Below are 12,767 nucleotides of genomic sequence, written 5' to 3'. Positions count from 1 at the left end.
TCCCGTGTTAGCAAGGTAGCACAAGGAAACAGACGAAGGAATGGCCCAACCCACCCACATACACATGTATATACATACACGTCCACACATGCACATATAAATATACATATAAATATACAATGTATACATATATATACATACACAGACTTATACATATTTACACATGTACGTAATTCATACTTGCTGCCTTCATTCATTCCCGTTGCCACCCCACCACATATGAAATACACACATATATATATATGTGTGTGTGTGTGTGTATATGCATATATATATATATGTGTATGCGAGTGGATACGCTTTTCTTCGTCTGTTTCCTGGCGCTACTTTGCTAATGTGGGAAACAGCGATCAAGAATTGTATATAGTGTTAACGGGTAGGGCTTCAGTTGCCTATATCATCTCAGTTGACATAAAAAAAGATTTATTTGTAGTGGGATTTGACTTTCCTTCTTAGGTTTTCAAATGTAATGTTTATTGTAGATTTTCAATGGTTTATAAAATAACTGGACATTTCTATTGAGAATGTTTGGGAAAAACAAAACATTAAAGCTCTTGTAGTTACAATATATACACTCTATGGTGGTGAGATGGGAGATTAAATCACTTTTAACTATAAACTAAAATATTTTATGACAGCTGATGCCTCAACATTATAATTATTTTGTTGTCTGGAACACAAACTGAAAAATCATTAATGAAACACTGCAAACCATTAATGAAACAACAATAAATCTGATATGGAAGAACATTCTTAAAACAATGTTGAATTTTGTTAATCCATGAAACTTAGGCTCTATACATCTCATGTTCACTGAGGAGTTCCACCCCAAAATACCATATTTCTTGGAATCTAACTGATATATACTTAACCCTGTCACTATGCAAGCTTTCTGAAGAAAAAAGTAACCAAAAAGTATGAAACTTTCCTCTGCATAGATGATGCAAGGGTGGAAAGGAGCAAGTGCAGGAAGGCAGCACAGATCCTCCTTAGATGTAAGTAAATTATGCTCAACTGTCCTGCACTCCTGGTAAAAAGATTCACTCACAACATTACTACTGTATGGCCTACGATTCCGACTGGTGGATGTGGTCGGCTTCCTGAAGACTGTGGGAGCCCTCATGCAGGATAGATGGGACTCTGTGTGGCAGGAAACGTAAGTATGATCGTGGTTTCTTGTGATTTCATTTTCAACACACTGAAACACATTATACACATTGTTTTTTTTACCAGATGTTATTTCACACATCCCACATGTATCATTTGCTTATCATATGTATTTTTCATATATCATATGCATTATATATGTATTTTTCATGTATTATATGCATTATATATGTATTTTTCATATATAACATGCATTACATATGTATCTTAATATCACTTACACAGAGAGAATATTCATATGAATTAATGAAAAACCTCATATAACAGAACAATAAGACAAGAGAAACTATTTCCTTAACTGTAAACCTGACTACACGACTTCCTGCCATGTTGATGCATTCAAACTTTCTTTGACAATCAATGGGTGAAAATAATGAAGGATATCATTTCCAAATATGTTGATAGGCTGTCATGATATTATGAATAAGAGAAAGAATCGTATCTCTGCTGGGAATTCTAACGAGGATGTGAAAATCTTGAGCCACAAATCTGGCTAGATATGAAGCTTGGTGCAATAAAAGGGCAATTACACTTTCTATGACGTTTTATGGATGACTGTGACGTATGATTCTTTCTTTTTTCAACTGCGTTATTTGGGTGCTACAGATATCTTTGGATAAGGTGTGGCATCATACATCAAATGGGAAGTCAAATGAGGGCAGAAAGGTTTAGAGAGACAAATAAGACTTCAGTTGGTGCAACATGCTATAGCCGGCCAGAAATGTGACCTGGTGTACCGAGAGACTTAAGAATAAAAGAATCATCACCCTGTCTTTCAAGCTACCTCAATAATGTGTTTGTTATATGATTTTGGCACGACTTCCATTAAAATGAGAAAACTGCAGTAAGAGATGGTTGCACAACATAAACACTTTAAATACAATATCAGCATATCGTTTATCCCAGCAAGGGGGGTGAGCAAGGATTAAGAATACAGTAGAAACAGTGGAAAGTATGAGTACTGGTAATGAAGAAGGGCAGTGACCACAGAAGCTGCCCTTTTAATTCAAAACGTGGCGAGACCTACAAACAACCACAACTCAAAGAGTAAGGCATTGAGAGAATTCCACAAAAAGTGACAAACTTTCCCACCGAAATATGTTTTTGACAAAGACATGTTCAAGGATAACTGTAGCCCATACACTCAAGCTAAATAAACGCTCTTCAATGGATGAGTGTAACCCACATGTCCAAAGTGAATAATATCCAAGCCCTAGTCATCAGTTTCCGTGTAATTTCTTGACATTCTCTCCATTACACAGCAGCACCCAGAGGCCATCAATGGTTCATGCTTGGGCTAAAGGACTGAAGAGATCCCATAATTTCCTTTTTACTTAGCACTAACCAACCCCGCTTTAACAGCACATTTTACTGTAAGCTGACCACACTTCAAAAGTTTACCATTAAGTCTTTTGACCCATGTAGAGCATCTCTCAGATCAAACAGCACTGCCTCTGGCTTTGTGGCATACTGACATAATGCTGTTGCTTGTTATCACAAGCTAAGTCTGGAAACAAATCATATCCCATGATTTGTTAGATGGGTGTCTCAGTATTGATGTAGTGACAACTAAATGTCAACAGAATTAAAGAGTGCTGAAGCTTAGACACAACAGTCCAGAAAAAAAATCAATAACTATTTCATAACTTCTTTAACTTTCCTATTTCCTAACTATTCTTTAACTTTCCTAATTCATAATCTGCAATGCATGACTTTTAACCACAGAAAGTCTAGGCTAGTAACTCTTTTTGCTAAATCAAAACAGAATGGCACCAAGCACTTGTACTTGCAAAACTGAACTTTCTACAGGTCTAATTAGTTGCCAAGATAAACTTTATGGTCACTTATCAGGTATGGGAAGGTTCAAGGTGGGCCAGCTCAATCATGTTGGAGGACTTTGTCAACATGGCAATTACTGAATTTCAGTGTCTAACTGCCCTCACATGATTATTAGCAAAGGTGGTGCCACTATACTCAGATCACATAAAGGTTTCCAAGATGACAATTATGCAAATCATGGACATGGCCCTCTATAGTCCAGCGAAGAAAACTGATCCCTTTTGCAGCAGTTTACTATTAAGACAGCAGGTACTGCTAAATCACAGAATCAGTTGTGAAACATAAAATGTTAAGAAATTCTACCATTCAAGGCTGCGGTAACCCATTTACACCAAAAATATTGAATACTGAATTCCATCCCTCATATTCCATAGGCTAAATGTAATATATACTACTTTCAGGATCATCCAATCAATGTAATCAAAAGCTTCTTTTGAGCTCAATGCATTGAGAATTGTGCTGGGTAACATGTGCTGAAGGTCCTCCACACTTCTATAATCAAAACTGAGGCCCATTAATCATTTACTGAAAGAACAGGCTGATCTCTCAAATCTTTGATATTAGCTTGCATACCCATCGGAAAAATAATTTTTGTACTATAAAATGTTATGTCACATCTTGCACATCTTCTCTTGAGTTTTTTAATGCCTGTTCTAATAACTGCTTCTTTCCCTTTACCATTCCCTGAGAACCACCTGGAAGCATATCTAATAAAAAAAAAGGGAAACTCTTAGTTACCCAAGATTCATCAAGTAGTTCTTATGCAACTGTTTAATTTGGGCATAAAATATGGCCTAAATTTATAAACAATGATAAAATAAGCTTCAATAAAAATCACAAACAGTTAAGTACAAAGTCTTTTTACTCCATACTATATTCTGCTTCTTGAGTAAGTTTTGAAATATCAACATAAACAATTCGAAGAAATATTATGATTTCCAAACACATACAGTGAACTCTTGATATTACTTCAACATAAGTCACGTATATAATTAAGTAAAAAAAAAAGTTTTTCACTCTAAACATTTACTATGCTGTTTCCCACAGTAAAAAAAAAAAAAAAAAGGTAATTGAAGAAACTTTGCCAGACCCTTATGTTACTATATTTTCCTATTTCACACTGTTTGAGGCAGAGAGGATAATTTTAAACATACTAAGCATACTGCTTTGACCAATTCCTGAATGAAATGATGCCTAATGCTCAAGTTAAGATAAATATGATAAATGATTTTGGCAAGTTTTCCCAGCATGCAATAAAGCTCATGTAAATAAATAATAAGAAGGCAGACAAGAGGAAAAAAGAAAAATGGTGATTAGTGATATATTATTTAAACACTTAAGTTCATCAACTGTGATTTCAGTTAACACATAAAAAAAGTCAACATATAAAAATATGAGCTATTAGGAAACATACATGTACAAAGTAATTGATAACTTGAAATGAGCCTGAGAGGTGAACACAGCACAAGAATATAGAGAGATACAGTCATGGAAAATCTTGATATTGTAGGCAACTCTGTTGAACTGGTTCATACATAGGAGTGTAAATATTCAAAATGATCGAGAGTATTCTTAAGTACAATGAATTGGTATAAGGATGAAAGATGTGACTAGAACAGTATGAATGAGTATTCTTGTGAAGTGCAAATGTATGAATGAACACAGGCAGATGTGACACTAATAATGATAAAACCTTCATAACTAAACTCCTGCTATTTGCATATACCATACATTAAAACAAAACTTCAGCTTCTGTTTAGTAAACCCAGTGGCTGTTCTTAAGTTTCTTGCTACCTAAGCAACATGAATAGGAATAGTTAATAGTGCGTTGTATAAAGGCTCACCTTCATTTGACACTTGTTCTTTTGCCTCTGATACTGTTTACTGTGGGCTGGAAATTAATTGTCAATTAATGGTGTATGCTATGATAAAGAGGAGACCCCCTACTGTCAAGTAACTTCCCTTGGTGATCTTATAGTGCATCATATCAATCACAAGTTGTGGCAGAATAACTACAGCCAAAAGAAGTGACATTTCTTGATTATGTATATATGTAACATAAAATGAATGAGCCGCAAGAATATCAAGGACAATACAATTCTTCAACAGAACTTGTCTAGTCACTAGAACATAGGGCTGCCAAAAAATGCTCAAGAGCAGTGAAACATTACAATTATCAAATCAGAAAATACTCAAGAGCAAAGAACTTTCAACTTATCATATAAGTTCTAAAATCAAGTAGGGGGATGTGCCAATGCAGAATGCCATGACACAAACTTTCCACTTCCATGCCCTCAAGTTCCTAAGGGAGAGCCTCCATGCAAATGAGATCACATATATGCCATCCTTGAGCCCAGCATCATTAGACTGGTGCAAAACTGCTCCCCCATTCATGCCAGCCACTGAGACGATTACCAACTGACTCTCATAGGTGTGACTACAATCCAATTGAAAATTTAGGGAGAATTATTGTCCAGGGATGGGAAGTTCTGCAATAAACAAGGGAAGTGGTAGTGAAGAAAGCAAGAGAATGATGGGAAAAGATCCTGAGTCAGCCAAATATTTGCAGAAACTTGGTAACTCCCTCCTGATCCAACTGTAGTGCCATTATGGCCCCTGAGTTATGGGGAGACATGATGACACTGGCACCACCAAGGACACGCCAAGGAGTGGTTGCCCTCACTACACAACAGTTGAGCAAGACACGGCCATCAGAAATGCTCCCTTTACCTCCACAACCACAATATTTGCACAAGAGGTCAAATGCACAGACAAACAATAAGAAACAGATTGCACACCATTGCCTGCATGGCCTTATACCAGCATGCATCCCAGAATTAATGGAACTCAATAGGGAGCGGCATATTGAGTATGCTCTAGAATGTCGACAAACCTCTTAGTTTCTGGGATAACATAATAGTCTGTGATGAGAGGACTGTTTCAACTCACAATACCTTCTCTCTCTGACAGTGTGTGTTTTTGTGTTATTTATGCTCATAATGAAATGTATTCAGTAAAAGGAAATATTTTCAAATCAAATAATTCCGTGTAAAGTCATAAAATGTAAAAATTCCAAAGCTTACTGTATTCATGTTTAGAGTACAAGTTCATTATACACTGCAAGGTATCATTTATAACTGTAATATGATTAATAAATGAAGTTGCTAGTACCACAATGCAACTTGAGGTAAATGGCAACTCAACATGTGGCACAGATGTTACACATCATAACTTGCTGTGGTGTTGCTATACAGTGTTTAGAAGCATATCTATTCTTACTGGAAGATTTGCTTCATCTGTTAATCACACTGACATTCAATGTGTTCTGACAGATATGTTGTGGAGTATTTATCATCTATTTTACTTTGTCGCTGTCTCCCGCATTAGCAAGGTAGTGCAAGGAAACACACGAAAGAATGGCCCAACCCACCCAGATACACATGTATATACATACACGTCCACACACGCAAATATACATACCTATACATCTCAACGTATACATGTATATACACACACAGACATGTACATATATAAACATGTACATAATTCATACTGTCTGCCTTTATTCATTCCCATCGCCACCCTGCCACACACGAAATAACCCCCCTCCCCTCTCATGTGCGTGAGGTACAGGTAGGAAAAGACAACAAAGGCCACATTCGTTCACACTCAGTCTCTAGCTGTCATGTAATAATGCACCAAAACCAGATGATGTGGAGTATGTGAGAGCTAATTTCAGAAGAGGCAGATTATCTGCTGCATTACTTGGTTGGATCCATGCATGTGCTAGCAGGCAACTAGCTAATGTTTGTGAGTGATAGTCGACAGGAGTGAAGTACATGGAGATGTTGGAAGAGGTGCCTCTCCCTTCGGTCAGTAAGGTGCCGATGTAACACCATTTTACCTCATATCGGACAACAGCCCTATAAACACAGCAAATGTCATCAAATACTGGTTTTAGGACCATCCAGAGATCAAGCAGTTGCCACATCCTGAAAAATCTCCAGACCACAACCCCACAGAACACATCTGGGAAGCAATGACCAGGAGGTGCCCTTGTCACAACTTCATCCAGTGCAGCTGATAAGTTGTGGTCAACAAAGCACTGTTGGCTTGGGACGAAATTAGAGCGCCAGAGGGACAGGACTAGACAGTCACTGATGGCCTCTATGCCCTACAAGGTGAACAGCGTCATTGATGCTGGGGGTGAATATAATAGATACCGAAACGAGAGACTCTCATCTAACAAGTAACAAAGATCTCTATGAATATTGGTATCATTTCCTATAAGGCACAGCCAATACCTAATATCATTTACGTGATTAATACTAGATATAATCATCATAGGAACCTGTGTTTTCTAAAGAATCTTGGATGCTAGTGTTGGTCATGCACTTCCAGTAAAAAATAACACTGACTGCCGTTGATATATTTTTGAAACATTATTATATCATTCCCCTAAAGATGGAGCACAGTTATTCACTATAATCAAAACATATGCCAAAAATAATATCCAGCAATCTCACAGATACTTGGAAGGCAAGTCATCTAACTTAATGCAGGTTACAAAATTACTGTTTAGGAGTTTTCATCCATTGTGATACACTGTATTGATGAGAAAAGGGGTCAATACTTTTAGGGAGAGTGTATATCAAGGGAATACTCTTACCCAAGTTGATTTATTCACAACTGCTCTTTTTGGTCCGAGAGATCTGTATAAAAGATCTATAATAACACATTCATCAAATGTTACAGCCTGTCTCAGAAAGCTATCAATATCAGCGTACTTTAAAAAGCTGAAGTGGGATACAGATATCAGGATGTGTTTAACACACGGAAAATATGGATAATTTCACACTCAAGTATGCCTCAGCATACACAACAGGAGTGGCTCTGTTCCAGGAGGTTGGGAAGGGCTATGCTTATTGACACATATAACCTTGTTAAACCAGGTACTCTGTCACCAAGTGAAACTGGCAGATACTTTATGACTTCCTAGATGGCAACTGTTTTTAAAGAGTTATTCTTCTGTTATCAAAGCCCTTAAAATCAAAGGCCATATGCTTAAAAACTTTTTCAGTGTGATTTTGTTTCACAAATTCATGGACACTTAGGTAAATGACATGTCCCATTTGCCAGTGTAATCAAATTTCTTATCTATGTATGAATCTATCTATCTATATCTCTGATGTGCAATCCCTCCAGGAACTTCTATCAAGGGGGTGGCCAAAGCAAGTCTCTACTTGTGCCTCCTTACATACCTCCCATGCATGTGTATTGCATGCATTATCAATTTTGTGCTTCATAATTTCTATGAATTCTGGGTTTTGTATGCATTATCAGAATTACATATAATATCATGTCAGATTCAATATGAGTTTTGAATCATGATCTGTAACAAAAAAGGAACTTATTGTATTAGCTGAGACAATTATAATGTTTTAAAATTAGTTTTATGTTGTTTAGCCAATTATTATTAGAGTAAAATTAGATATATGTATTAGGTATACATAAATCTACTTATCTTTTTCTTTCTTTTATACTATTTACCATTTCCCGCATTAGCGAGGTAGCGTTAAGAACAAAGGACTGAGCCTTTGAGGGAATATCCTCTCTTGGCCCCCTTCTCTGTTCCTTCTTTTGGAAAATCAAAAATGAGAGGGGAGGATTTCTGGCAAATAATTCTTTCTGGGAAGAGAAGTGAGCTGCCTGAAAGGATGAAAGAAGGCAATCACCTTCAAGATAAAGCAAAAAAAAACAGTTGAAGAAATTAGGTTTTTAGCCATCTCTTCAGAGGTATTCCTCCTGCTGTCTACAAGGAACCTATATTGTGGACATAAATTTTATAATATGGACATAAAAAAGTGCTTCATTTATATATTCAACAACAACAATGTACAAATATCCTGCAACACAAACATTTATAAATATATAGGTCTCCATCTGAATATTTACACATGTTTGTGGTGCATTTAATAGATAAACCAGGTCACACAAAACAGAAACCACTGTTGGGCTGGTATTGTAGCATTTATTAACCTGTCCATATAGGCAAAACTCACGTCTGAGCCACAACAAACTGAATGCACCAGGGCCCCATAACCCTAGCTACCCTAAGAACCACACTGGAACATTTAGTCTCCTGTGCATAAGAGAAACAGTGTAAGGATTCTATTAGCCTGTCCTGAGAACTTCCAAAAGGAAGTCGCCACAAATGGGACACCAACCAAATAAGGTACATCAGTAGGGGCACACAGAAGGGTAAGTAAACAGGAAGAAGCTGCCCAACATAGACTCTATCTACAGCAAGTGGAAAGGGATATCGTTTATCACAGAGAATGGGAAGTGATACTGATAAAAATATCCATCACAGAATTTGAGTCAAATAGGAACAGGAACCATTTCTCATGTTGACAAAAGGCAATGCTGACAAAGTTTCACAAAGAAAAATAATCCAAAAACCCATATAAAACCCACAGAAAGACCACTTAATTCTCAGGTTGGATGAAAAGCCTCTATCACTAAAGCAAGGATAAGCACATACGCTGTTCATGGCTAGCTGAAGAGCTTGCAAACAAAGGAACAGTAAGGCTAATCATGTCTGTGAAATAAACATCCAACCAGAGATATAAATCAGTCAGCCACTCAATAAAAACTTCATGCCCAACATTGAACCCAAATTTAGGATTAAAGATTAGGAAGAAAAAAAAGAAAAGAAGGCTTAAAACACCTTTGTCCCTTCAGTGATTTATCAACGTTACACTTGTACCAGTCACATGGGCATCACAATTACCTTCAAAATAACACTTCTGCATCATATCAATACGAGAAGTAAAAAGGAAAAGACAGAAAGCAAGTTCCTGAACCCAAAGGATAAATATCAGGTGGATGACAGGACACCAGAAGATGAAACTGTAAGAAAATACTGGCACAAACATGTACGACACCATGGAATTGTTGCAAGGACAGTGAACTCAACATGGGGCCTTCCAGTACTGGATGTGTCTAAAAAGCTTAATCATAAGGAACTATATGGAGGTGAGGATGTTCAATGCACAGTGATCCACCAAATGTTGGAAGGAGGGCCCAAGTCCCTCAAAATGAGAGGCAATAAGATCTCACTGCCCTCTTTTGGGAGTTAGAACTTTCACATACGAAGATCAAAGGATAAATCCTATCAGAGAGAAATGAGTTAACTCTATGATGACAATAGCATATACATATAACTACAGATGCATTAAATTTGTTATCTAATTGAGCAACTTTTATATTTATGACATGTTCTACAATTGAGAAATCTTGCAGAGTTATATCTAAACTGAGATAATTCCCATATAAGTACGTCCAATAGTGATATACTAAACCGCACAGTGGGAATTCCTCAGTAAGCTTCTAGACTGTGTGAGTACATAACCTCAATATTCATCATGCACACTCAGTTGCCTGACTTTGGTGTGAAGTGTCTCAATATCTTAAAAGAAAAAAAGTGTGTACCATGCACAATGCCAACAAAACTTAGGTTAAAAACAAATTTTAAAACCAAGGACAGACAGACATCAATCCACATGCTGGAAATGCTTTAAAATCATACAAAAAAGTTGTACTGCATATTCATCAACCTGTGAAATTTTTAATAAAATTTTCATGTTTTCCATTTAACCCATAAAATGCCATTTACATTTTCTCCAAAACACTGTGTACTAAAATATAAGTCCTAGGTTCAATCCATTCAATTCTGGGTGGTGAAAGGGCAGGAAAGGACCGGACCCATTAGACCCAGTCTCACCAAAAAGGAAAGAATTCCATACTGTGGAAAACAGCTTAATAAAATGTTTGAACCTTGTTCAATTTATCTAATCAAAATATGCTAATGAAATATATGTTGAGTAAATTAATTCACAGAGGGTTTGCATTAACAGTAAGTACTGCTACTGAATGAAAAATAGCATCTTCACTTTCTCTATCATTTATAAGTACATAGTGTTTCTAAATTCAGGCCAACGATAAATCTTGTTCACATGATCATTTTGCGAATCATGTAATTCAGGATACCACCATGACGGAAGTAAGTTAACTCTACTTCAGTGTCAAATCGCAGAAGAGCTTCAAATGAACGACCATCACCCAGCTGTGAAGAAGTCAATCAATTAGTAATCAGGCTGCTGTAAATATGTAGATGATACACAAAAGTATATGTGATTGTAAAACATTTAAATCTACATGTTATACTAAGGAATGATATACAAATGTAAAATCATTAAGTCTAGATGATCTACAAAAGTATAATACGTATATGGATGTAAAACCTTTATATCTATATGATACACAAAATCATGATACATGAATGTAAAATCTTTGCTTCCTAATCTCCAAACAGGCAAAAATTAATAAGATAGATGCATCAATAAGGTTACTTTCAAAATATTAAAAGAAATAGAAAATACGGTGTTAAACATATATGGTGTAAAGAATACAAAGATGCTTGGATAATAGCCTTTTTAAAGGCTTCAGAGGTATAAGTTTGTTGAGTATTCCTGGTAAATTATATGGGAGGGTATTGATTGAGAGGGTGAAGGCATGTACAGAGCATCAGATTGGGGAAGAGCAGTTTGGTTTCAGAAGTGGGAGAGGCTGTGTGGATCAGGTGTTTGCTCTGAAGAATGTATGTGAGAAATACTTAGAAAAGCAAATGGATTTGTATGTAGCATTTATGGATCTGGAGAAGGCATATGATAGAGTTGATAGAGATGCTCTGTGGAAGGTATTAAGAATATATGGTGTGGGAGGCAAGTTCTTAGAAGCAGTGAAAAGTTTTTATCAAGGATGTAAGACATGTGTACATGTAGGAAGAGAGGAAAGGGATTGGTTCTCAGTAAATGTTGGTTTGCGGCAGGGGTGTGTGATGTCTCCATGGTTGTTTAATTTGTTTATGGATGGGGTTGTTAGGGAGGTAAATGTAAGAGTTTTGGAAAGAGGGGCAAGTATGCAGTATGTGGGGGATGAGAGAGCTTGGAAAGTGAGTCAGTTGTTGTTCGCTGATGATACAGCGCTGGTGGCTGATTCGTGTGAGAAACTGCAGAAGCTGGTGTCTGAGTTTGGTGAAGTGTGTGAAAGAAAGTAAGTTAAGAGTAAATGTGAATAAGAGCAAGGTTATTAGGTACAGTAGGGTTGAGGGACAAGTCAAATGGGAGGTAAGTTTGAATGGAAAAAACTTGAGGAAGTGAAGTGTTTTAGATATCTGGGAGTGGATTAGGTGGTGGATGGAACCATGGAAACGGAAGTGAATCATGGGGTGGGGGAGGGGGTGAAAATTCTGGGAGCACTGAAGAATGTGTGGAAGTCGAGAACATTATCTCGGAAAGCAAAAATGGGTATGTTTGAAGGAATAGTGGTTCCAACAATGTTATATGGTTGCGAGGTGTGGGCTATAGATAGAGTTGTGCGGAGGAGGGTGGATGTGATGGAAATGAGATGTTTGAGGACAATATGTGGTGCGAGGTGGTTTGATCGAGTAAATAATAATAGGGTAAGAGAGATGTGTGGTAATAAAAAGAGTGTGGTTGAGAGAGCAGAAGAGGGTGTTTTGAAATGGTTTGGTCACATGGAGAGAATGAGTGAGGAAAGACTGACCAAGAGGATATATGTGTCAGAGGTGAAGGGAACGAGGAGATGCAGGAGATCAAACTGGAGGTGGAAAGATGGGGTGAAAAAGATTTTGAGTGATCAGGGCCTGAACATGCAGGAGGGTGAAAGGCATGCAA

General features: G+C 37.0%; 1 protein-coding gene across 4 annotated transcripts in view; it reads right to left on the bottom strand.

Moving 5' to 3' along the window:
* Positions 1 to 9,017: 9,017 nt before the first annotated feature.
* The window catches only part of LOC139767422 (cytoplasmic aconitate hydratase-like), an 88,476-nt gene continuing 84,726 nt past the window's right edge, over positions 9,018 to 12,767 (bottom strand). For all 4 annotated transcript variants that reach the window (XM_071696788.1, XM_071696792.1, XM_071696790.1 and 1 more), the window contains one exon: positions 9,018 to 11,134. In XM_071696788.1, the coding sequence (XP_071552889.1) occupies positions 11,021 to 11,134 (114 nt within the window). In that variant the 3' untranslated portion in view covers positions 9,018 to 11,020. The remainder of the gene's footprint in view (positions 11,135 to 12,767) is intronic.

This window comes from Panulirus ornatus, chromosome 61 (genome assembly GCF_036320965.1).
Source record: "Panulirus ornatus isolate Po-2019 chromosome 61, ASM3632096v1, whole genome shotgun sequence".
Classification (NCBI taxonomy): Eukaryota; Metazoa; Arthropoda; class Malacostraca; order Decapoda; family Palinuridae; genus Panulirus; species Panulirus ornatus.
The sequence above is the reverse complement of the archived record's forward strand: the minus strand, read 5'-3'. Positions and strand labels throughout refer to the sequence as shown.